The sequence below is a fragment of the Poecilia latipinna genome, unplaced genomic scaffold (assembly GCF_001443285.1).
Source record: "Poecilia latipinna isolate Pla-1442-1.1 unplaced genomic scaffold, P_latipinna-1.0 Scaffold579, whole genome shotgun sequence".
Lineage (NCBI taxonomy): Eukaryota > Metazoa > Chordata > Actinopteri > Cyprinodontiformes > Poeciliidae > Poecilia > Poecilia latipinna.
In genome coordinates this window covers 195367-218916 of record NW_015113195.1, presented here as the reverse complement: position 1 = coordinate 218916, position 23550 = coordinate 195367, and the positions used below count along the sequence as shown (strand labels likewise).

At 38.4% G+C, this 23550-nt stretch overlaps 1 protein-coding gene across 2 annotated transcripts; it reads right to left on the bottom strand.

Annotated features, from left to right (window-relative positions):
* Positions 1 to 1511: 1511 nt before the first annotated feature.
* On the bottom strand, positions 1512 to 23523 carry LOC106953414 (synaptogyrin-1). 2 transcript variants are annotated; one of them, XM_015042161.1, is made up of 4 exons: positions 23036 to 23516; positions 9155 to 9392; positions 6955 to 7100; positions 1512 to 4047 (listed from the first exon to the last, which is right to left on the bottom strand). In XM_015042161.1, exons 1-4 carry the CDS (start codon positions 23135 to 23137, stop codon positions 3832 to 3834), a joined length of 702 nt encoding a protein of 233 aa, XP_014897647.1. In that variant the 5' UTR covers positions 23138 to 23516; the 3' UTR covers positions 1512 to 3831. The 2 variants fall into 2 exon arrangements, with proteins under 2 accessions (XP_014897647.1, XP_014897649.1); XM_015042163.1 differs by lacking the exon at positions 1512 to 4047 and adding an exon at positions 4615 to 6002 and having other exon boundaries at positions 23036 to 23523.
* Positions 23524 to 23550: the final 27 nt, after the last annotated feature.

Here is a 23550-nt window from a genome sequence, read left to right as displayed (position 1 = left end):
GGCAGCAGAAGAAGTGAAAGAAGACGTTCAGTCCGTGTTGACCACGCCTCCAAATATTGAACATTAACAGCCATCTCCTGTCTTTGCAGTGGGCTATGAATGTTTACAGCGCAGGCAATTTCTAGTAAGCTTCATAACATTGAACTGGTGCATTACATACAGTACGTCAACGGCTAAACGTTAGCGACTGGGTAAAACTTAAAGCTTCACCACCTCCAGGAAGCAATAGTTTCTTAATAGGGTTCAGACACTGTATATAGTAAAGCGTAGAACAAGGAGCTAGTTTTTACCAGGCTGGCCAGCTTGTGTAACTCTCTGGAAAACTGGTTCTTCTTTTACTCAGATGGGCTACAAACAAACCAAATGCCTTGCTTTTCAGAAATGTGTACGTAATAAAATGCGCAAACCGCGGGTCACTCCTTCCACTTCACATTTCCGCTCTGCTGTGCCAGCGAAATGAAAACCAAGACCAGAAGCCTGACATGTTTATCAGAATTTTCTTTATTTTTATGACTGAAATCAGATACATCAAAAACACACACTGTTGTTCTTAAGCCGTACCTTGCCTTGTTTAACAAATCTCACAGAGAAAACATCACACATTTCTACGACTACACAGAGGTATAAAGTACAATGTGGGTAAATATACTTTAGAATTTTTCTCTCTTTTTGTTTATTTTAGTAGTTATTGTATTGTTATCCCAAAAATAAAAACATCTCCCTATCTTAAAAGCAACATAAAAGACGAGGCATAGACAGCTCCGTCATATATATCTTATCACAATAACACTCAACAGACAATAGAATTTCTTTATCTTGTCTTTTCATGATTACTTTTTCTTTATTATACATAACTAGCGTAATGCCCTAAAATAAAGCAGAATCTCTCTGTCGAACACTGAATTATCGCTTTACACATATGTATATATTTATAGAGAGAGATAGGTGTACATTACTGTAGAAGAAAATAGAGCAATGCGTGTTCATAAGTACTCAGGAGGTTCACGGTTGAATCCTTTTGTTGAAACAAAACCGAGATGAAGAGTTCTTTTGATAACGTCGACATGTGTGGCATTGACAATGCAGCATCATTTTGACTAAAGCTTGGTTTTGTTCACTCGGTTTTGTTCCCTCCGAGACCAAAGCCGCAGAAAATGAACTTTAGTGGGGAAAGGTTAGGAGAGAAAAGTGTAAGTTGGGACGTCGGGCATACAAGTGTGTGTCACCTTTGATGGTTGCACTTTGCTTGGCAGTCAGCACTAAGGCAACAATTGAACAAAAAAACCAAACAGAAAACAAAAAAATCTGTCTCACATACAAGTATCAGGGAAACAAAACATTGCAATAAACACGCACACACACACACACACACACACACACACACACACACACACACACGTAAATACACTGTTATTAGATACCAGATATGCTTTTTCCTGCAATAAACCGTATCTCATTAAAAATCAATCTAGTCTTAATTTATTACCTGCTCTGGATGTGGGAGTTTATAGAGCTAACAGTGATTTTCGTTACTGAGCTGACTGTGCAGAAAACAATGTGATCAGAAGTATTGATTTTGAAAGGGTGATAATTTCCCCATAACTACACAATCTCTGTATAGTTCCCTCCATTTCCAAACCATTTTTATCCAACTAATTCATGTATTTCAAAACATTTTACCACACCTGTTCACATCACATTTGTCTCCAAAGTGTAAACCACGACCGCAGTGTCTTCGCATCCATTGGAACCCCTGGCAAAAAATGTTTAAAAAGCCCTGAAATAAATAAATTTTTTTTAAAGTAGTATCATCTCAGACAAAATGGGAAAAAACAGCCTTTTATGGGTATAATTATTCAGAAGAGAAAATTAAATTCCTTCAATTCTTTTTATATATGTACAAAATTACCAGTACCACACTTATTTGAACCCTAACCTTTCCTTTGGTCATTTTATACTTAATTCCTTGGGAACATGGGAACTTTAAGTTAGGAAAACACTATTTCCTGTTTCCTTGGGCAAACAGGAAGGGACATGAGCAAATCATTGCTGCTTAAGGCCTCCAGCCAGCAGGGGTCCCCCAAGAGCCACTCCAATTCTCAGTTTGTTTCTCACCACTTGTTTTTGTTGTTTTTTGTAGTTTAATTCATCAAAGATTTGAGCCAATTTATAAAATGACAACATTGCTTCTAAAATACTAGTTCTAAATAATAATAATAATAATAATAATAATAGTCATAATAACATAAGCAAGAAAGCCACCACGTCTAAATGTAAAGTGTAGTGCGGTGCAGCTGAAGAAATGTTTTTCATAGTTTCACACATCAATGCTGATGATTTAGTTTAATCATTTCTGCTTCTTTTTCTGAGCTTTTCCTCAGTTTTCATCACCTCGCCACCATTTGTAAATAAATGTCAACAAGTAATTAGCAGGTTTCTGAAGGTGCTTTTAAATAAATCTTTAAATAAATCCACTTTTTTTTCTTGAACTCTGCTAAGTCTGTTTTGAAACACCATACACTATACCTGACTGGCAACAACAAATGAGCAAGTGAGAGAAATTATCCAGTTTCAACTCTTTGTTTACGGCTGTCACATTCTAAAACCCCTAATTCAAAGTGTTATTCAATAAATAATATAAACTATAATTGGACTATTAAATGTAATTCTGCGAAGAGTCTGAGCCCTGCCTTTTGGGTGTAAATGCAAAGAAAACTTGCCATTGATGAAAGGAAAATTAATGTCACTCTTCTTATTTAAAGAAGTACAGTTACGCCAATAATTAGCCATAATCGTTCTACATTCAACTTAAAGGTTTGTTCCTGATAGGAAAGAAAACAGAAAAGTTTCCTTAAAAAGATCATACATTACAAAAGGAGTACGACTTTCGAAAAATATGAATTATCTGTCTTTGTTTATGTGTCAATTGTCAAAAATTATTTGTACCCTCCTTAATAATCAGCGAACTTTGAATGGCATTGCTGGACTCACCCCTCTTGTAATTGCTGATGACATTTTTGCATATTTCTGCTGATATTATGACAGTTAATCTCTGACAATGAGCTCCACGACTTGAGGTCGGACGGATTCTCTGCCATCACCCTAATTTTAACATCCTTCTCAGATTCACTGTCAGATTCCAGTTTGGACTTGGCCGTGTCTACCGTCAGAGTAACAATTAAAAGGTTTAAAATAGGAACAAAAGGTTAATCCCAACTCCATTTTACCACCATGCACAGCAACCATGACAGTAAGGGAGGAAAAAAAAAACAGTGCTCCACGGTTGCCAATATGCAACAAAAACAAGTGCATCTTGGAGTTAGTGACTTATTTTAAGGCTTTTTAAAGCATCTTGACCAGGGGCGCTAATACGTGTTAACATATTCTAGAGATAAATCCAAACATGGAGAGAGCTTCAAGCAACACAATAAAGTCAGAAAAAGTAATTGGTACAAACTGTTCCTCTCATTGGTGTCATAGTTTCTACCTTTGCTAGAAAATCTCTATAGATCTCTACATATTTTCTACAAAAGGTAGAGAATATGGTTCTCTCACAATATTAATTCTTTGAGACAATATGTTACAGATCTTAACCCACGTGTCTGAGTTACCATGTCAACTTTCAGCCGTTGTGTCAAACATCGGTCTAAAACAGCCCATCAGAACTGCGTGAACTCCGATTATTAGAGACCCGTAGCCAGGGTCGGTTTGAGGCAGTGGTTTTCAGTGACAGAAAACAACAAAAATATTCATTCAAATTAGAATTTTTCTCTCCTTTTTCTGTTTGGGCAACAACATCTCAAGCCCAAAGCACATCTGAACCTCGACGTCTCAGTAGTCTTGGCGCTGGTAGCCTCCGGAGCCATCGAAGGGCCCGTCGCTGTTGGTTTGGCCACCTCCGCCGCCCGGGCTCTCCAAGTCGTCCCCTCCGAAGGATGTGTAGGGCGCTCCGGCCGCATCCTGGCTGGGGTCGGTGTATTCGTGGGAGAAGAGGGCGGAGTCGGCCCCCAGCTTGTATCTCTGGAAGGCGAGGAACGATTGGCCCACCTTTGGGGAAAACGGACGACGGAGATAGATGGAAGGTGGAAGAGCAAGCAAGGGTGCAAGGGGCGCGATCAAACGGCGAGGAGACAAGAGTTCGAAGCAGTGGTGTTAAGTGAAGCATTTGGAAGAGAAGAGAAAAAGAGCAGGAAGAAAACACTGATTAGTTTGCCGGAAACCTTGGGAAGCCATTTAGTCAGTCAAAGCAGGTGACATCTGGTTGAGCTCGTCATTAGCTGCGTTTCCTTTGCGAAGGTACGGAAAAGTTTGTCAATATTCAGCTGATGTCAAATTAACACAATTTTGCAATTGTGGTGCATTTGCTAATTAACATAATTAAAATCACATGGGAATAAGTTTGTTCACATGATAAGTTGTTGAAAAACGTGCCATGCCATCATCCTCCCACTTCCTGTCGTCTTCTTCACATTTTTCGCCTGTAATTACAGCCGGTTTGTTGATCATGTGACTCTGTTGATGTGTTTCACAATTGTGCGAAACACATCAATCTTGGTACGGCTGAACCCCCCACCCCCTGCCTCATCCTAGCATGATAAAAAAATCTCAAGTTTTTTCAAAATTGTGAGTGAATTTATTTTCATAATTCTGATTTGCACAATTTTGAGGGCAATGGAAACGCAGCTAGGGAGACACGAAACCTCAATTCTACTTCGGTCTACTATCTTGATGCAATCGAGAAGTGTGTCTGTGTGTTGCTAAGGCAAAACAATCCATATACATCTAATACATATCCAATGAAAGTGTTGTTGCCTTTTAAATCAAACTAGACAGCCTCTAAAAAACTGCTAGCAACACAGCATCCATATGAATCTCCATGAAAGAGTAAAACAAACTGCATACAAGACTTCCTAAGTCGCTAGTATTAATAATGTTTGATCTGCAAAACCCGGTGACCCACCTTAAATAAACTGAATTAATTTGTTGCAAGTACTTAAATTAAGTTCATCCAACTAAATATTATGTTTATCCAGTTGGCATGTTAAATAAGCATAAATAAGGTAAGTTTGACAAACTTAATTCAGCAGAGAACGTTGTTATCTTTTTTCAGTGCACATACTTAGATGTATTTTAGAAGAAATACATACATAATTTTGAAATTTTACATTAAATAAAGTCTCAAAGCTGACACACATTAACATTCTACCCCACCTTTCACTAGAGTTACACCTGCAAACCTTTAAGAATATTTAATTAGCTATTTAATTATGCACTACTAAAAATTCCAACAAGGTACACTAAAGTTATTGGATATAATAACATGTTGACACATCAGGTTCTGGAAGTATGAATACCTCCGTCAGGTGGTGCAGGTAAAGAAAGATGTGCATGGCACTTCAATATCTCTAAACTCTGGAAAAGATAGCTTTATTTAAAAAAAGAAATGCTAAAAAATAGAGATCCATAGATTTGCCTGAGGGGAGCGAAACACACCAAAGCCTCCTTGATCAATAAATCATGTCCTGTTGCTCATTCAACCCTGAAGTACCTCATCTGAAAGCTGAAGGTAATCCACCGACTTCCTAAATCGCTTAACGCTTCCGTCGAAAACCGGAGAGACGGAGCCGAATATCTTTTATTTTGTCTTTGATTAAAAGACAAAATGTTACTGTGCATTAATAACGTCAAGAAACGAACAGCCTTTGTTACTTTGGACCACTAGCTTAACAGTCACACATGCAGGTTTATCAGTTGCTAGAATTATTAAAACGAGCCTGAGTCAGGATTCAGATTTTCATACATTCACTTCCTCTAAACACGTTCAGCCACTAAAACATGACAGGGGTGTGTGTGAGCAGCTGCAGAGGGTTCAGGTAGCAGGCATGGGAGACAGAGCAGAGTCAGACAAAAGGTTGATGTGGCTGAGGGGGGAACAGCTTGGTGTACTCCTCTTCAAACGACACGTTCTTTAGTTTCTCCATAGAGAAGAGAGTCTGAGCGCCCTGTTGGAGAGACAGCCGCACTCTGGTGAGGTCATTAATGTTCACATTTACGACGGACGTCTGGGCGACACGCATCAAAACAAGAAGAAGCTAATGGCTAACTACAACTTGGCAAGGATGTGTAAAATGTTTTCAAATAAATTATTGTTTTGGTGCAGTATCTTAATTTCACGCTGGGAAAAAAAAGAGAGAAAAATCCAACTTTTATTTTGAGATTATTTTAAATTAAATATGTTAGGAAATAATTGTTTTCAACAAGACCGCCAGTTTCAAAATTATTGGTAACTTTGACAATCACCATGAAACAAATGTAACTGAAGACTGTCTTAAATAATAATAATTAAAAAGCAATTTATTCTATAAGATGGGAAAGACAAGAGAAGGCACCTGTAAGTGTAGCCTGAAATATCTCACCATTTTTGCTAATTAAGTTTTACAGAAAGTATTTTCTGCTTTTTTTTATGGTTTAGTTACATGAATTAAATCTCTCACTTACAAAATGAATGTCATCTATTCACATGTCCCTACTGGAAGCAGGCTTTCACAGTGTGTCAAAACTTATTCACAGGTCTGTTTTTCCTAATGGAAATAAATTTTATGAAGAAGGTCGGTGCCCTCATGTCTTCTTCAGAGGTTTTTGTGTTGTTTTCTTTTGATGCAGCGCCACCACAGGCGAAGGGGGGGTGACAGGTTTTTCAATTGCTTTGGATTGCTTGACACAATGTTGCAATCAAACTGACTCTACCTGACTGTCAGGTGTAAAAACACCCTTGAATTGATGTAGTTGATTCAGGCCGATTAAATACTCTTAAATTAAACGTAGGATTTTGCTAAGCTTTCCCGTGTAACATCACGCTTCCACCAGTGTGTCTGGTCTTCAGGTGCTCTGTGGCTGCTCATGCCTCAGTGTCCTATAATCTGTGGACTAATGAGAGCAAAATGAAGCTCTTACCCAGGTGAAGATTGAGAAAAAGGAGAAGGTGATGGCCGCCCGAGCAGCGTCGCCTCCCTCTCTCAGGGGGTTGTCCTCTTGCTTGCTCACCTGCCACTGATTGGCCAAAAAGCAGAAACCCACAAACCACATGAACGACCAAAACGCTGTAAGGACGAGAAAACAGAAACAAAGAAAGGAGTTCAGACCCTGAACAAAGTGTCAACAGGATCTTTCCAATTATCATTAACTCGTTTGGTTGATGCACCATTGCTATAAACAAGACAAATTCATTTTGATTCTCTTGATGTACAAATCTCTGAGACTGAATCCCGGGGTTTCTGCTGGTCTCACCAATTCATATTGAAGATTTTTTCAAGGCCATTACGAATTAAATTTAAGAGCTGTATCACATCAGAAAAAAAAACTTCATATTTTATATAACAAAAAGCTTTTGGCAGTTCTACGAACTGGCGATAAATTTACACTTAATGATAGAGGCAAAAAAGCTAGCTAGTTACCAGCTAGTTACCAGCTAGTTACCAGCTAGTTACCAGCTAGTTAGCGGTAACCTCAAACTCCTCAAGTCTCAGAGGTTGTCTGCGTGCGACTCAAAGGTTTGTTTGACAGAAATATCCCGCGAGAAAACCCCCCCATAAAACTACGCAAAATAAACAAGACAAAATATAAGACCGGTGATCAAGACCACTTGCATTTTCTTTTTATGAATTTAAACATTTTAAGGTCTTAATTTTGGATAAGCATGATTTAAGACTGTCTAAGAAGTTTTTAAGAATTGTGGACACCGTGGAATCAATCTGTCAAACAAAACGTTTAACCAAGGGTTGAGCAAAGCTTATGATACTCGAGTCAAGATCGCCAAGCTCAAGAAATTCAGAAACATCTGATCAGACTTCCAGCAGTTCTTTGGTTTTACTAATTTGCCAACTTTCATGGAAACATATGGTGACAAAGAGAAAGAGAGAAAGAGAGTGTGTGTGAATGTGTGTGTGTGTGCACACAGGGAAAAAAAAGCAAAAGGCAGTATAGTCTGTGACAGGAAGTACCTCATTAAAAAGCCTCTGTGCTTGACAATCTTGTCAGGTTGGGGGCAGAAGCAGTGCAGCAGGGAGGCAGACTGTCTGACACAGTGAAGCTCATCGCAGAGACTTGTTAGCACCAGAGGAGAAGCTGTCTGCTTAACAACCGCTTTCATTCCCCTCCTCTGTGATCACACTTTAAAAACAAACGCTGCGCCAAAGACGCTCGCCGCTGTGAAATAACGCGTTACTACGGCGATCAGCAAGAAATGCACAGAAGGAAAACAGTTCTTTTTAATCGAAACAAAAATGCAAACACGAAGGTAATCAAAAGAAGAGGTCTGATTCGAGGTCTGACTTTTTATAAGTTTAGCAATAAGTGACTAACAGAGCTAAGAAATAAAATGTAAAAAAAAGAGGATTAAAAAAATGTTTTAGTTTAGTACATTTCTATTTACGTAAATAGAGTGCCTTCATCTTTTTTTCACAGTTTGTTACAATCAACTTTAATAAGTTTGATCATTTTTCCCAATAGAACGATGAAAAGTGTTGCATGATTGAGGAAATTTTGATTTAGTTTTTATGTTTGTATGAAAATAGTAAAAGGTAAAATGTATTTTACTTTTGACTGTAATAGAGCTGTGAAATATGTGAAAAACAGCATTAAACAAAACATTTTTTAATTTAGCAAATTTATGTAAATTTCTGTTTATGTAAATAGGATTTTTTTCACATTTTTTCACATTACAACTGTATTGAATTTTATGATTTTTCCCAATAGACCAAAAGCAAGTGTTGCATAACTGAGAAGCAGAAGAGAAATTAGATTTGTTTTTGTTATTTTTGTATTAAAATACTAAGTAATAAAATGTATTAATATTTATGAAACTTCTAACATATTTCCTTATTCTTTGGATGCACCTATTGAGGCATCTTTTAAGCTTTGACACAGACTCTAAATTGAATTTCGGTCTGGACTTTGAGTCGGCCATTAAAAAAAAAAAAATAATATACTTTGATCTAAGTTGTTTTATTTAATTTCTGGCTGTATGTTTTGGGTTTTCTGTAAAGCAATGCCCTGTATTTAGCACCATCCATTTTACTGTTAAGTCTGGGACAGCAACATGACAAAATGGAGGCTAAAGCTCATCTGTTGGGAAGAAGAAGAAGTGTGTCTTTACCTGAAATCCCGATGTCAGCCAGCACGGCCTTCTTCCGATCTTTAACGCTGCTGATCTGAGGGAAGTAGACGTCCAGGGCCAGGAAGGCGACGCAGCAGAGAAAGGCCATGGAGCCCATGAACACGCCGTAGTTACAGGCGTTCTGGTTGCGGTTGAAGATGCAGTACTCCTCCACTTCGTTGGGCCGGTTGATGTAGCCCTCGTTGGCGATGCAGCCGAAGATCACGATGGAGAAGAGCTGAAGAGGAAGAGACGAGAAAAGCTATCAGGGAAACGTAGAGATAAAAACCAGGAGACGTACAGAGAGGAAAAAAATGAGCTATGAGCAGGAAGTCAGGTGTCAGAATTAAAAACACTTAAAAAATTGGACCTAAAATAATAAGGACTAGTACTTTGTGCACTGTTTTTAATCATAAAACATAAAAAAAGTCGTATTATATTTTAAAAAAATCAATTTGTAGACAATACCTACAATGGATTTCTGCAACAAAATAAAAGGAATTGGGAAAAAAAAAAAATTTTTTTAGTTCATTCTTGATTTATCACTAGGTTCCAAACTATTTGCTGCTTTCGTCTCCATCATCAAACAACAAGTAATTTAAAACAGTATATTCATCTTCTTTTTGAGACAGATTGTTTTTTCAAAGTCTTGGAAATAAAAATAAAACTGTGTTTTCATTTCTTCATTCTTCATTTTCGAGAGCTGGAATTTATAAAATCTATAAAGGTTTGACTTTAAAAAGTAAAGTTTTCATCGTATTTTACTCAGGGAAAATGAATAAAAGGGAGTTGTTCCTCTCCACTGTCACCTCATGCTTGCTCAAGAGTTCATCACAGGTTATATTTAACAACTAACAAACCAAGACAGACTAAATCGGTTGCTTCCCATAAATAGACATTATTTGAACAAGTGAACAACTTAATATGACGGCATTTTACTGTAGCTACTTATAATTAGATTAAAACCCGGATCAAACTGTATTGAAATGAACCACATGAAGAGAACAGTCATACATTTTGGACATAACTGGATTGTGTAATGGGAAAATATTGTCTTTTATTAATTTTGTAGGAAAATTTGACTCATTCATTCTCCTGCCACCAGTTTTACCACAGATAGAAAGTGATGCGTTTCCTCATTTTCAGAGCTGAAAGTAGTTATTTTCAGCGAGTTCTACGATTTACACACATTTTAAATGCGAGTAAAAAACATAAAGCTAGATAAACAAAGCACTCCTGCTATTGTCTGTAATGCTGCCAGTGCATTTCCAATGATAAATAGCATCCCACTGTGTCTGCTGCATCAATTTGCCTGCAGTATGAGGCTAAGTGCATTGGAGAAAAAAAAAAAAAAAAAAGCAACAGACTTATTTTCTGATGATTTTTCCCCCTCTTTGGTCCTGAAAAGTAAATAAAACGACAATGTTTCTTCCATAATTCTTCCTGCATCTCTTTTTCTCGCCTCTCTCGCTCCTTTTTTTTTTCCATTTCCCAAAAGGACAGATGATACAACAGGCTACAAAATGGAGTCAATACGAAGAGCAGGTTACTAAGATACCATCTAATCCCCCCTCTCTGCTCACTTCCACAGCGCAGCGTCGCAGAAACGCCCTTGTCAATATGACACCACACATACAAACAAACAGGATCCCACAACCCAGCTTTATTTTTTTATTTCATTTTATTTATTTATTTATTTATTTTTTAGCAGTCAGACTCATACTCCTGTTGATAAAAGCAGATCAGACAAACTCCATCCAGCTGTCAAATCCTCCCGGGAACTCCATGCGTCCGCGTGAAAGAGAATGTTTGTGGACTTTCCTGAGATGAGCGATGGACTCGTGAATGCGACCGGGAGTGTGAAGCAGAGACAGAAGGTTGGAAGTGAACCTTGAGGTTGGTGAGTGGCTCCATTTATTCAGCTGGTGTGTCGGTGTATGAGTGGAGAATGACAGCGAAACAAAAGGAGAAAAAAAAATCACACAAGACACTCATTTCAGCACAGACACCGAGAGCTCATCCTCTCATAAGCTCCATCAAAACCAAGCTGAGCACAGGGTTTGGAGTTTTGAACATGTCCGCAGGCAAACAGTTCATTATTAATTCATTCTGAGGCACGAGTGGCTTTTATTCTGGTATTAGATGGGACTTGGGCAGGGAGAGAGAGACAGGATCCAAAAAGCATTTATAGAGAAAAACATCAAAGTGACTTCTAGATGTGGTGACATCACTGTAGCGCATGATGATGTTTCACATCTACTCAGTGTTTGAGGACAAACTGCAACGTGAAATGTGTCAATATCTCTAAGGTGAAACACTAAAGATGCACCGATGTGAAAATTTGGGCTGATATCGATATCCGATATACTGTTATGGCCAACATATATCGGCCTTATATATCATATGTATATATTCCTCTACACTTTTGACATCATGTAAAAACAGCCACATTGCTTGAGCTGAGTCAAGGCACACAATACAGTTGAAACCAGAAGTTTACATACAACACATGTGCCTATCTCCAGCTATTGTTCCGGGCGAGAGGCAGGGTACACCCTGGACAGGTCACCAGTCTGTCGCAGAGACAAACAACCATGCAGACACACACTCACACCTAGGGGCAATTTGGAAAGGCCAATTAACCTGACCTCATGTTTTTGGACTGTGGGAGGAAACTGGAGTACTCAGAGAAAACCCACACATGCACAGGGAGAACATGCAAACTCCAAGCAGAAAGACCGGGGCCGGGAATTGAACCCAGAACCTTGTGTATTCCAGGTTGACTGAAGAAAGACGGACTATATTTCCAATAATTTCAATACAATCGGGGACTGGAAGAGTTAGTCGGTGAGTATGTTTCCCTCCGTATCTTCATCGCTCTCGCTGAAACTCCCCCACCCCGCCCTGCTCTCGCTGTTTGGAGGATGAAACTGACACCTGAATCTACATAATGTCTTCTTCATTAGGGATGGAGAGGATGAAGAGATTGCGGAAAGAATGCAGGGATTGTGGAGGCAGGAGGGATATGGAGGTGGTGCTATTTTTAGCACGCCTGCATCATGGCTCCGTCCTTCCCTCCCTCCCCCACTTCGTTTTCTCCCATCGCCCCTTGTTACTGGCCTCGCCTCTGCCCACAAGCATTCTTGAGAAGAATGAGTGCGCTTCGTCACACAGATCCATGCAGCTAAATCGCACGCGTCCACTGCTTCACACAGACACAGACAGAAAACACAAAGTCACAAGCACTAATATGTTTCCCTCCTCCTCCCACACTATTCAGGACGTCGCATGATGTCAGAGGGATTGGAGAAAACTCAAAAAACAAACAAACCAAAAAATAGTCAATTTACAAAAACAATTTGAAGATTTCAACCTCAAACATTGCTAACTGTGCCACTTATACACAAGCTTGTTTGCTTGCTAGCTAGGATATATTTTTTGAGATATTTTGGACATATTTGGACAAATATATCCACAGTATAAAGCGAATTAATATAATTAACTCACTAAACATCATTATGTTGATAAGAAACTTAAGATTTGACAAAGAAGTAAAGTGGATTGGACTTCATAAAAGCAGGAACTGTTTGTTCATGCTAATGCAAAGGCTATCTACTTTAGGTAGCGGAGGCTAATGCTTTTAAGTAAAAATTACTACTCTAAAACACTTGAGCAATGTTTCGGAAAGAAATTATTTGAAAACAATATATTTTTTAACAGAAACTTCACTTTTATTTCAATGTGGAATCAAGGAAGAATTTAGAGGCTTTAGAATTTTCAAAATGGTGACATGCTAGTTAGCGTAGCCTCTCCAACTCCAAGAAAATCTAACAAAAACGATCTGTTTTTGTTAGATTTTACAGTATGGGATGTAACAGGGGCTATGGAGGAGGGGGCAGCAGTTCTAACAGTAAAGATGCACACAGCGGTTTTGATTGAAGACAGAGGCTGGACCGCAGATGCAATAAGCCAAGACTGGCCTAAAGTTGACCTGTATAAAGCAATTAAACCACATCTTTTTCCTGCTAATGTTCATCCGCTGGACAACAAGATAGACTACATACAGCTGGAAACAAACATGGAGTTTATCTACATTTTTCCTGGTGGAGTTACTGTAGGAATGATCATGTGTGCAACCTCTCTTCAGAGAACGAAAGTTACAATAAAACAGTTGGTTTGGATAGCTGATTTTGTTCAAAGTGAGACGGGATCGTCTCTGCAGGAATCACAACAAATGTGGCATCTGAACCGGAAGCAACCATCAAAACTTTATTTGTCCATTCCTTTCTCCTTTCGTCCTGTCTTTTTAACCCATAACAACATTTAACAAGAAAATGCAGTTTTGTTTTACTCATACATATGCAAAATAGGAAAGAGTGTTGTTTAAAACTTGGAGATTTTAAAGTTGTCTTTTATATGAAAAGCCTGACAACGCGGCTGATTGGGATCACATGAGTGGATAAACTAAAGCACTTGGTGCCCTTTTCATTTTCTGCTCCCCTCATTTCCCTCATCTAACTGAACTGATTCAGGTTTTGGTCACAAGGACTGATATGAAAACGGTGCACAAAATGATTAATTAGACACAAAGGATATTTTTGATATATTATCTCTTTGCTGTTTTAGTTCACACGGTGACAATGGCTACATTTTTGTATTCTAAATAAAAGTTAAAAAATTAGTCAAAAGAAGCGTCAACAATCGAGAAACTGACATTTTGGTTGAGTTCAAGTCACATTTTACATGATCACCCCACAACAACATTTGACAAATGATGACTGTAGATTGTTTTCAACTTTTAAAAAAAATTGAACACGCTCAAATATATGTTTTGTGGTTTTTGAGTAGGATGCTAAAGAAGTTAGTTCAGTTCTCTTATCGAGGACAGTCAGACCTGGAGGGCAACTTGTGTAGTGACACACTTTAGTTTTTCGGCTAGTCCCTTGAGTAATTCCTCCAGCAGATAAGCTCATCACCAGGGACTCCCTGCTCTCTACATTCCTTCAATTTCCTAATTCTTACTTTCTCTACCTGCTCCATTAACACATCCATAAGACCCACAAATATTCTTATCAGATAACGATTGTTTTATTTATGGTCTAGTTTGTAGGTACTAGACCATGGGCTATATTGCCAGAAGTCTTGAATCACTGAATTCATGTGTTCAGTTTACTTCCATGGCCATAGGGGTGTAAAGTGAAGCATTTAGGGATTAGGACTGCTTCAGCTGAAATTTGTGAAGGACTGAGCTGATCTCAGAAGCTCATTAAACTTGTACGATAAGTCAAGAACTGATAGGCAAAGTAAATTGACAGACCAGGGTCAGCAGATGATGAAGAACAAAGTGCAAATAGATCAAAAGCTGTCTGCGCACACCAGACTTAAAGCAGGCTTCAGATTAAGTCAAGAACAGTGCCTTGAGATCTTAATGAAATGGGTTTCCATGAGTGGGTGCTTGCATCCAAGTCTTACATCACCAAGAGCAATGGTACACATCATCAAGTTGCCACTGGAATGCAGAGATGCGTTCCCTGGATCATGCCTCTGTCTGGCAATCCAATGGATGAGTTTGGGCTTAGCAGTTGTCTGGCCTGGTTGATTTTCATGTCCCTTCAGTGCTCTGTCTGGGATTTTTCCCATTGAGCTTGTTTTAAATGGTTGAATTTGAACCGGGCCAATCAGTGAACAGACAAAGTTGTGAATGACAACATTTATTTTCCATGCTGTCTTAGAATTGTAGTCTGTCTATAAAGGGTTATGATTTGGCAATGGCAGTGAACAAAGCCATTTAGTCTGTATCGGCCATTCTTTTAAAATATTAGGTGATTAAAATTGGAACAATAGGAATAGGTAAGACATATTATTCTGGTAGGCAATAAAAGAGTAGTGGCCATACTCCCCATGGAGTTGCTTACAGCGCACGCAATATCCAGTAAGCTTCATCGAACTGCTGCATCACGGCCAAACGATAGCGACAGGGTAAAATTAGATCTAATCATTTAAAACTTCAATAGAGTCCATGCCTCCTGCAAGAAGTTGTTTCTCAGTAGCTGATGCTCTTGACTCTCTGTGCAAAGGAAAGTGACTGGTTTTTACCAGGTTAGCTGTTTCTCAGGACTTGGGCTTGTCCCTTAAGTCGATTGAAACAAACCCCCCATGATTCAGGCATACAAGGATACAAATTGGACAATTCCTTGCCCCTAACTTTGTAGAAACAGTTTCAGGTTGGCCCCTTCCTGTTCCAACTTGAGTGTTCATCAGTCACACGTTTATGTTTGAGTTTGGTCAGGAAGAACTTGACTGGCCTGTACCGAGTCCTGTCCTCAACCTGACAGAACACCTTTGGCATGAATTAGTGTGGAGATGACGATCCAGGCCTTGTTGCCCAACAGCAATGTCTCACCTTACAAACGCTGACCTGAATGAATGTTCAGAGCTTTCCTTTTTGAAAGCTGAAGGTTTTCTAGTGGCCTGTATTTGACAGTAGCTTGACAGGAAGAAGGGCAGAGAGAAAGAAGTGGGAACACATGCAGTAAATGGCCCTAGATAAAGAATCAAATCAGCTGAGCTACCACTGCGCCATGTGTTACCCATGAATGGTTAGGTCTTCCCATAAACACACTCTGAACCTTGTAGATGTAATGAAAGGGCACAAGGGCAGAGGATTTACTGAGGTATAATGTCAAGATTTTCACTTCTACTTTTAACTGGTTTGCTGTTCAGCAGGGGTGTAAAAAAAAAAAATCTAAAAATCTTCTGACACCTTCACTTTCTTCACTTGGTTAATGACAGTTAGGTATGGCTCTGAGTGTGTGACTGTGTTTTTGTGTATTTGGAAAGTGGATCCCGCCCTGATCTGTAGACAGATCACAAGGCTTTAGGAGGTGAAGAAAAAGCATGCGGGCTTCTGATCTTGTGACCACTGGAGGGTCACATACAAATTCCTCTTAAAGGAGGCTGACTGCTGCGACTGTGCGTCCATGCATGTGTGGACATGCTTGTGAAACTGTGCGCATGCATGGCTCAGTGCATGCATGCAACTTTCCTTTTCTACTGTTCCTTGGTTTTGACTACATTTCTGTGTAAGATTTTTTTTATTTACAGATTAACTTGTTTCTAAGTATAAAAGTCAAACAAGCCAGTCTGTCATGAGTGATTTAAGTAAATGCTGCAATATATTGAGGAGCTTTTTTTCACACAGTCGAGACAATTTACAAAACCAGAGGCCAATCTAATTATGGGACCGTGACAAAAACAGCTTACCACAAGATATGGTCAATAATATGGCTTCTTATTTCAATGATTTATCAAAATACAAGTCTACCAATTCAATAAATTAATTCCTAATGGTTATATACATACAGCTCTGGAAAAACTAAAGAAACCACTGAAAATGATCAGTTTCTCTGATTTTACTTTTCATAGGTGTATGTTTGAGTAAAATGAACATTGTTCTTTTATTCTATGAACTACTGACATCATGTCTATGAAAGTCCAAGCAAACATTTGGTATTTATTTGCAGAAAATGAGAAATGGTCAAACTAATGAAACAGATGCATCAAATAATGCAAAGAAAACAACTTTGTATTCATTTAGAAACAACATGCTAATGTTGTAACTCAGGAAGTGCTCAGAAATCAATATTTGGTGGAATAACCAGGAGGTTTTCAATGGGGTTCAGTGCACTGGGCTCTTCATTTGTTTCAGAGCTGTAGGTATGAAATGATTTGTTAACATGTGCAAGTAAACTGGTGAAACTGTCCCAAAACTGATATTATGTAATATATGTTTGAATATTTTCTATTTTAAGAAAGTTTGAATTATTGTGCAATATTTTCTTAACCCTATTCTTGTCGTGTTTCAGGGAAAAAACAAAGACTCAGAAGATAAAAAAATACACTTTTTTCCATTCACCAGCAAAACCGAAAGTTTCACAAAAAAATTTAAAGATTTTTGTTTTCATGGCACTAAATACAAAAAATACTGAGAAATTACAGCAGTAGCTAGTTGGCTACTGATTTACATTCCCTGTATGTGTGTTTGTGCAGCTTCTACATTATTGGATGCTGCACAGCGTTGTCCTGGGCTGGGGATACCTGCTGTCGCCATGGCAGCAGTAGCTTGAGTAATGAGAGCGGCAGAGACAGGAGGCCATGTCAAAATATAATTCAAGGAGAGCCGCCGCAGTATCAAGGGGACACAATGAGACAGACACACACATAATGACAAGTCCAGGACCCACCAGCTCACATGACCTCACATCCACTGCATTGAGTCACTTTTCACACCACGCATTGTGTCACACTGAAAGCCTTACTTTTATTTTAACTTCACTTAATGTAAGCGAAAGCGAAACCTCTTTCTGGTCAGAAAAAAAAAATCTGCATTTCGGACTGCAGGGTTGATTTAACACATCTTTTTTTTTTTTTTTTTTTTTTTAGAAAGTCAGAGTGGTTAATCCTAGGCGTTTTGTGAAAGCAGTAATTGTTTTCTGGTAGATGTGTTTAAAGCCGAATATGAAGGGCATATCTGGACAGATGGTGAGGAACTTGTGCTTCCCTTCTTGTTCAACTTTGAATCTTGGAATCTCTTTGAAATCAAGGCTAGTTTTTCATACAAACACAATGTATGCCAGTCTTTAAGTGTTGTGTAATCCACCAGTTACTTCACTAATGCACTTACAACTCTTAAGTGCATTTTAATCAATCTACATTTGATAATAAGCATCCTACTCTTTGTTGTGCTTAATCTTTACTGAGCAAATGTTACATGGTAATTACTCAAGAGAGATAATACAGTATTATCTGTGGAACAACTCCTTCTTTTTCTCCTTTTAGCTACTTGATTTTACTATTGTATGTTGCCTTTGGAGCACAAACTTATCAAAAATCAGCCTAAACAAGCCTGTGGTGTTGGGCAACCTAATGCAGAACATTATCAAATTTAAATGCACCATTTCAGCGCTTCTTAACAAAGATGTCAAAGATCCTTTGTGATCAACAACACCAAATAATGTGGCCATGTTTATGTAATCTGAAGAACACAGAGAGGTAGAAAAATAAACATTATTTATTCCGCTAATGTCTAAAAACAAAATAAGAAACGCAGTTAAAATCACATGTGAATATGTTTCTTCAAATCACTAAAGAACATGCCATGCCGTAGTCCTCTGACTACTTCCTGTTGTTTTCTTTTGTTGTGGTTTGCGCCAGTAGCAACATCTGGTTATTGAAAAAGTGTTTCCTTTACAGTTTTGCTAAATAAACCAACTTATTCATGCTAGCACCAACACTTTTTATCAAAAAACTGGAGATTTTTTTCCAACATTGCTGTGTTTCCGTTAAGTGAATCTATTTTTAAAATGTCAAATCGAGCAACTAAATGATCAATAGAAACGCAGCTTGTGAGGGTTCATTTTCAGAAAACACTACACCAAGGTACACATCAATATAAACGCCACAACGCGTGAACTCAGGCAAACTTTCAAAACCGTAAAAGGAATCAGTATTTCACAGTTTTTGAATGTCTCTGGATGTATGTGATCATTTCTGGTTCGATCTCTAAATAAGTTAGGCTGATAAAACCTGAGTTAGACATTTCTACACTCAGACATTAAGATTAACAAAAACCTTTCTTTCTGTTTGTGGAAACACAAAAAGGGAGATTTAAAAGCGTGGGGGTTTTTTTCAACCTGGGTGAGAATATTTTATGCTAATTCCATTCTTTACATTGCATTTTATTTTTGGTTTTTTAGTCTCATGAGCTGGATGTGTCTTTACAAGTCAAACTATAATTATCACATGCTAAATGAGATTCAGATTTATTGCTTTGTTGTCAGGTGCAAACGGATCAATGGCAAGATAAGCTTGTCCAACAGGCACTGACAAACTGAAAACAGTAAGTGTAATTGCATATGTGTCTATTGGGTAAAGGATGCATTTAGGTTCACCACAAAAGTTGGTAATAACTGGCTCTGATCCATATCACTCACAGACGTTTAGGGTGTTATTGACATCGACCCGCTACATTCCTAAATGTTCAGTGACTCCAGATTCACACCAAACTGATTGTTGCTGTGTTATTCATGACTAACAGCTGAAATTATGTGGATGCCTGACTAATAACAGCAGATCCAAGTGGGTATGTATTCACAGTACGACCAAACAACTGAAAGGACGTCTGAATTCTGACTTGCTTACAGACAGGAGTGTGAGTCCACTCCTGGTTTAACACGCTGCTGAGAAAATGTTCCACACTGCCCAATTTTTGTCTGTGTTGCTGCAAAAATCAGTGTCTCCTAATATCTAAAACGCTAGTCCCTGCTAAAATTTAAATGCTAACTCGTGTTACTTTAAATGAGGCCTGATATCATAGTGTTAAGTTTAAAAATATACATATATGTATTTTAAGTGGCGTTCCTTGGATAGTCAGTGAAAAAAAGCAAGTATTTGGAGTTTGGCATCAGATAATAAATTGTTATGCTACCAGTAATAGGAATTTGTGACATCACAACTGTTTATGGACGTGTACAAGTGTGACGTTTAAAACGTGTAGTCTAAAAGAATCCTCAGATGAACGGATGTTTTTCTGGCCGTATGGAGCCAGAACAGTAACAGTGCTGCCCTTTCCCCACTTGTTGCTGTGCACTGCCTATCAACTGGCTGAAATGTGGCTACTATATTTCACTATACTTACAGGAAAAGAGCATTTTGGCTGCTTAGTAGTAACATTTCAACTCCCATAAGTACACAGTTGTGTTTTGGAAAGGGAAAACGCTCCACTCATACAAAGAAACGCTGTTTTTAAACTACAGCTGGCAAATTACAAGCTGACCTGCAGATTATTTTCATGTCACACATTTTGTGAGAAATGTGAAAAATAGAATAATAATTTTACTGAGAAATAGATCTATGGCCGCATTACGCACTGGTAACAGATGATTTAGAGTTTGCTAACTCGAAAGTTTCACCGTATTACAGGATTTATAATAAACAAAACAAACTGATTAAAACAGGAAGTAAAGCTGAAAATAGCTTGTTAATATGTCAAAGTGTCTGGTTACCTAACCTGCTGGCTGGCCATATAGTGCTAAGTAACAGGAGGGTAAGGTGCTGTGTTGGTTTCTTAAAAAAACAAAAGTAGTTTGAAAATCTTGGTGTACCTTGCTAGCTAAGCGATGCTCATATAACTAGATTTTGCTCTTAAGGACTGTAACACGTTCAAGGTCATTTATCTAAGCTTTAGATGCAGTAGTTAAAAATACCAAACACTAAACTTCCTGTGTATTTGTTTTTGAAAAGTGAAGTTAAGCAGTTGAAGCAGTCGTGCGCTACGTTTTGTGCTGCACTGGGTTAATGTATAAAAACACTTCGAGCACAAAGCTAAACTGAACATCCCATTTACATTTATAATGTTTTGCTCCTGCTGGCAGAATTTCAGGAACTCTGTTCAAAGCAACAAAAGAAAAAAAGATGGGGGAATATCAGCAGCTACAGCAGCGGAGTTCTTTCTGAACGCAGATCAAAGTCAAATCTGAGGCGAAAATACTTTCTCTTTGCTTGTTAAGTCAGGTTGGCGGCGTTTGGTTTGATCTTCATTTAAGGCTCCGATCATACGCAGGGTACCCTCTTTTCCATCTGTCACTGTGTTCCCTGCTCCTCGACTCTGCCGTGGATCACAACATGCCTCACACACACCCACACACACACTCATTATCACCTCCGCAGTCAGCTCCCATGATGGCCAACAAGTGGGACATTGACAACCCTCCACCACCATTCATAAACTGCTCTGGTCGTCCCTGTTTGATGTCCTCAGTCCAGGGACATTCAAACAACAGACAGCTTCCTCCCCCACACGCTGCAGCAGACTATCAATTCAAAACACCACAACTCCGCCCGTGGCTGTTACCATGGAGATGTGTTGTTGCTCCGGTGACACTTTGGGGGCGGTGCATTTGAAGACTGCATACCTATATGTGAGCCTGATTAAAAACTTTTTTTTTTCTGACCCCCGTTAATGCGTTTTAATAACAACAAACAGCAAAATGTCTGGTAAAATGATCAGCTGTTTACATTCTGATAACTCATCAAATAAAACTTTGAACTCTACGGGAAATAGAGATAGTTTAATTAGAAAAATTTTAATCATTTTTTTAACAATTTTTTTTGGATCAATAATGAATTAATTTGATAAAAAAATACAAATCAAATAATTAGAATATTGCAGAGAAAGACTTTACAGAAACAGTAAAGACTAAAGAGTCTTTAGTAGTAAAGACTGCAATCATTTATTGCAAATATAACAATATCCATTATTGTTATTCTTTATTGGAAGTATCCAGATTAGAACAACTTGACATGATAAATCAAAGATTTATTATTGTTTAATAGACAGTACCACTCTGTCTTGAAGTTACAAGACGTGCTAGTTGGGCTGGGCGACATAATTTAAAAATGAAAAAATCTGAGCATTTCTTTTTAATGCCAAATCCAATATCTGATTTTAAAGATATTTTTCACTCACTTTGTCCACTTAAAAATAAACAAAAAATTACTGAATAAAATTGTTTAAAAATTTGCTTTTATATCAGTCAATCGGCTTTTTGTTCTTGCTTTCCTGTCGTAAAGGATTTACATGCTGCATCGCTACTACAGTAGCAGATTTTTATTTTTTTTAAGGGAATCAGTTTAAAAGTGTCTAAAACCACGTGTACGTCACACTTGCAAAATTTTGACTTGCAAAGATTTTTGAACATTTTATCTCTTTTCGCTAACATGTTAGCGATAGAAGGGCGATAGAAGCCCTATTTAAAGGGCCTTTCCCTCTTTAAAGGGCCTTTCCAAGACATATTCTCAAATTAATCAGGTGCAAAGTTCTGACTAAAATATGTGATATTTATACGGCATACTCACAACTACAGCAAAAAGCGTCACCCTGTGACTGGGGAAAATCAGGTATGATTATGTTATGCTTCAGTGGGTAACCCCATGACTTAGCCTCACATGATATTCATGGGTAACAAGTTAACAGCTTGAAGGCATGCAACTTTCATAAAGCTGAAAGATTTACAAAACCAAGGCCAACATGATAAGGAACTTCACGTCACATTCACATGAGATTTTACCAAAACATAAAGAAATTAGGAGGACAACTTCAAAGAGTTCTTTTTTTCTCTCTCTCTTTTTTTTTTTTTTAAAAAACATCAACTTCAGAAATTCATGAGCAAGGTTAGAAGGATGAACTCAATGAAGCTCTTTTGTACAAACCAATGAATTCTTTAAATTAGCAGAGTTTATTTATAGTGGAAAATAAACCTTTGTGTCACACATCATTTAAGATTAAGAGCAACTTACTGTGAGAAATGACCAGTAAAACCTTGGATCAAATGAAAAAGGATTGCTGAGTTCAGATTCTTTTGGCTGCTGACCTAAAGAGCATCTTTAAAAGTTTCCCCAACTGTTGCAGCCCTTTGATTAGTGCTGCTCCTCGGTGGTTTTGACAGTGCCAGCTATTAGAAAAACAAAAACTCTGAAAGCGGTTTATTCAGTTTAAATGTAATCATATTAAATATTAATACTAAACTAGAAGTCTTACACAATGGGATACTACAGCAACAACAGCCTATGTGTACAGGAAAAGATGTAAACTGAAAATATAGTCGCTTGTCCTTGACACCAAAACGAACAAAAACAACGTTATAAAAATGGTGGCAAGGACATTATTTGTGTCTTTGATAAAAAATGTTTTAAAAGAATTTATTTATTTAAAAAAAAAAAACGTTTTAGAACAACTCACCAAACAAGGCCTACACAACGCCGTACATGCACAGCCATAACAAATCCCACTTTTCACATCTGTCATCTCTGAGTTTTGCTTACCCAAGACACGATGCGGAGAATGGTCTGAGGCTGCTGGAGGAAGGTGACAGGGTCGAAGGCTCCCCCGGCTTTCCCGGCTCCGTATGCCTGCATCCCCTCCATTGTCCTCCACCTCCTCTCTAGACAGCCGCCTCTCAGATGATCCCCGTCTCCTTCCCCGCTGTGTGTGTGTTTTTTTTTTCTTCTCAAAGGCACAAGGTAGGTGTGTGTTTGTGTGTGTGTGTGTAGAGAACCACCGGGTAGTCGACACGGAAAAATTCCCCCAATCCTGCTCCGGATGGATGCAAAAAATAAAAATAAAAATTAAAAGCTTTCGAGCGCGCAATATTCTTCTCCTTCGTTTGTCTTTACTTTGTGTTTTTGTTTATTCCGGCTAGGAGCTGAGCTGTCTGGATGGAGGTGTGTTTCAGTGTTTTGATGATGCTGTATTACCCCGCCACGTGAACGCGCTTCGGTCGTCACGCCTTGAGCGAATCGTGTTATTTCTACGGGAGCGCGCACCCACTCTACACACT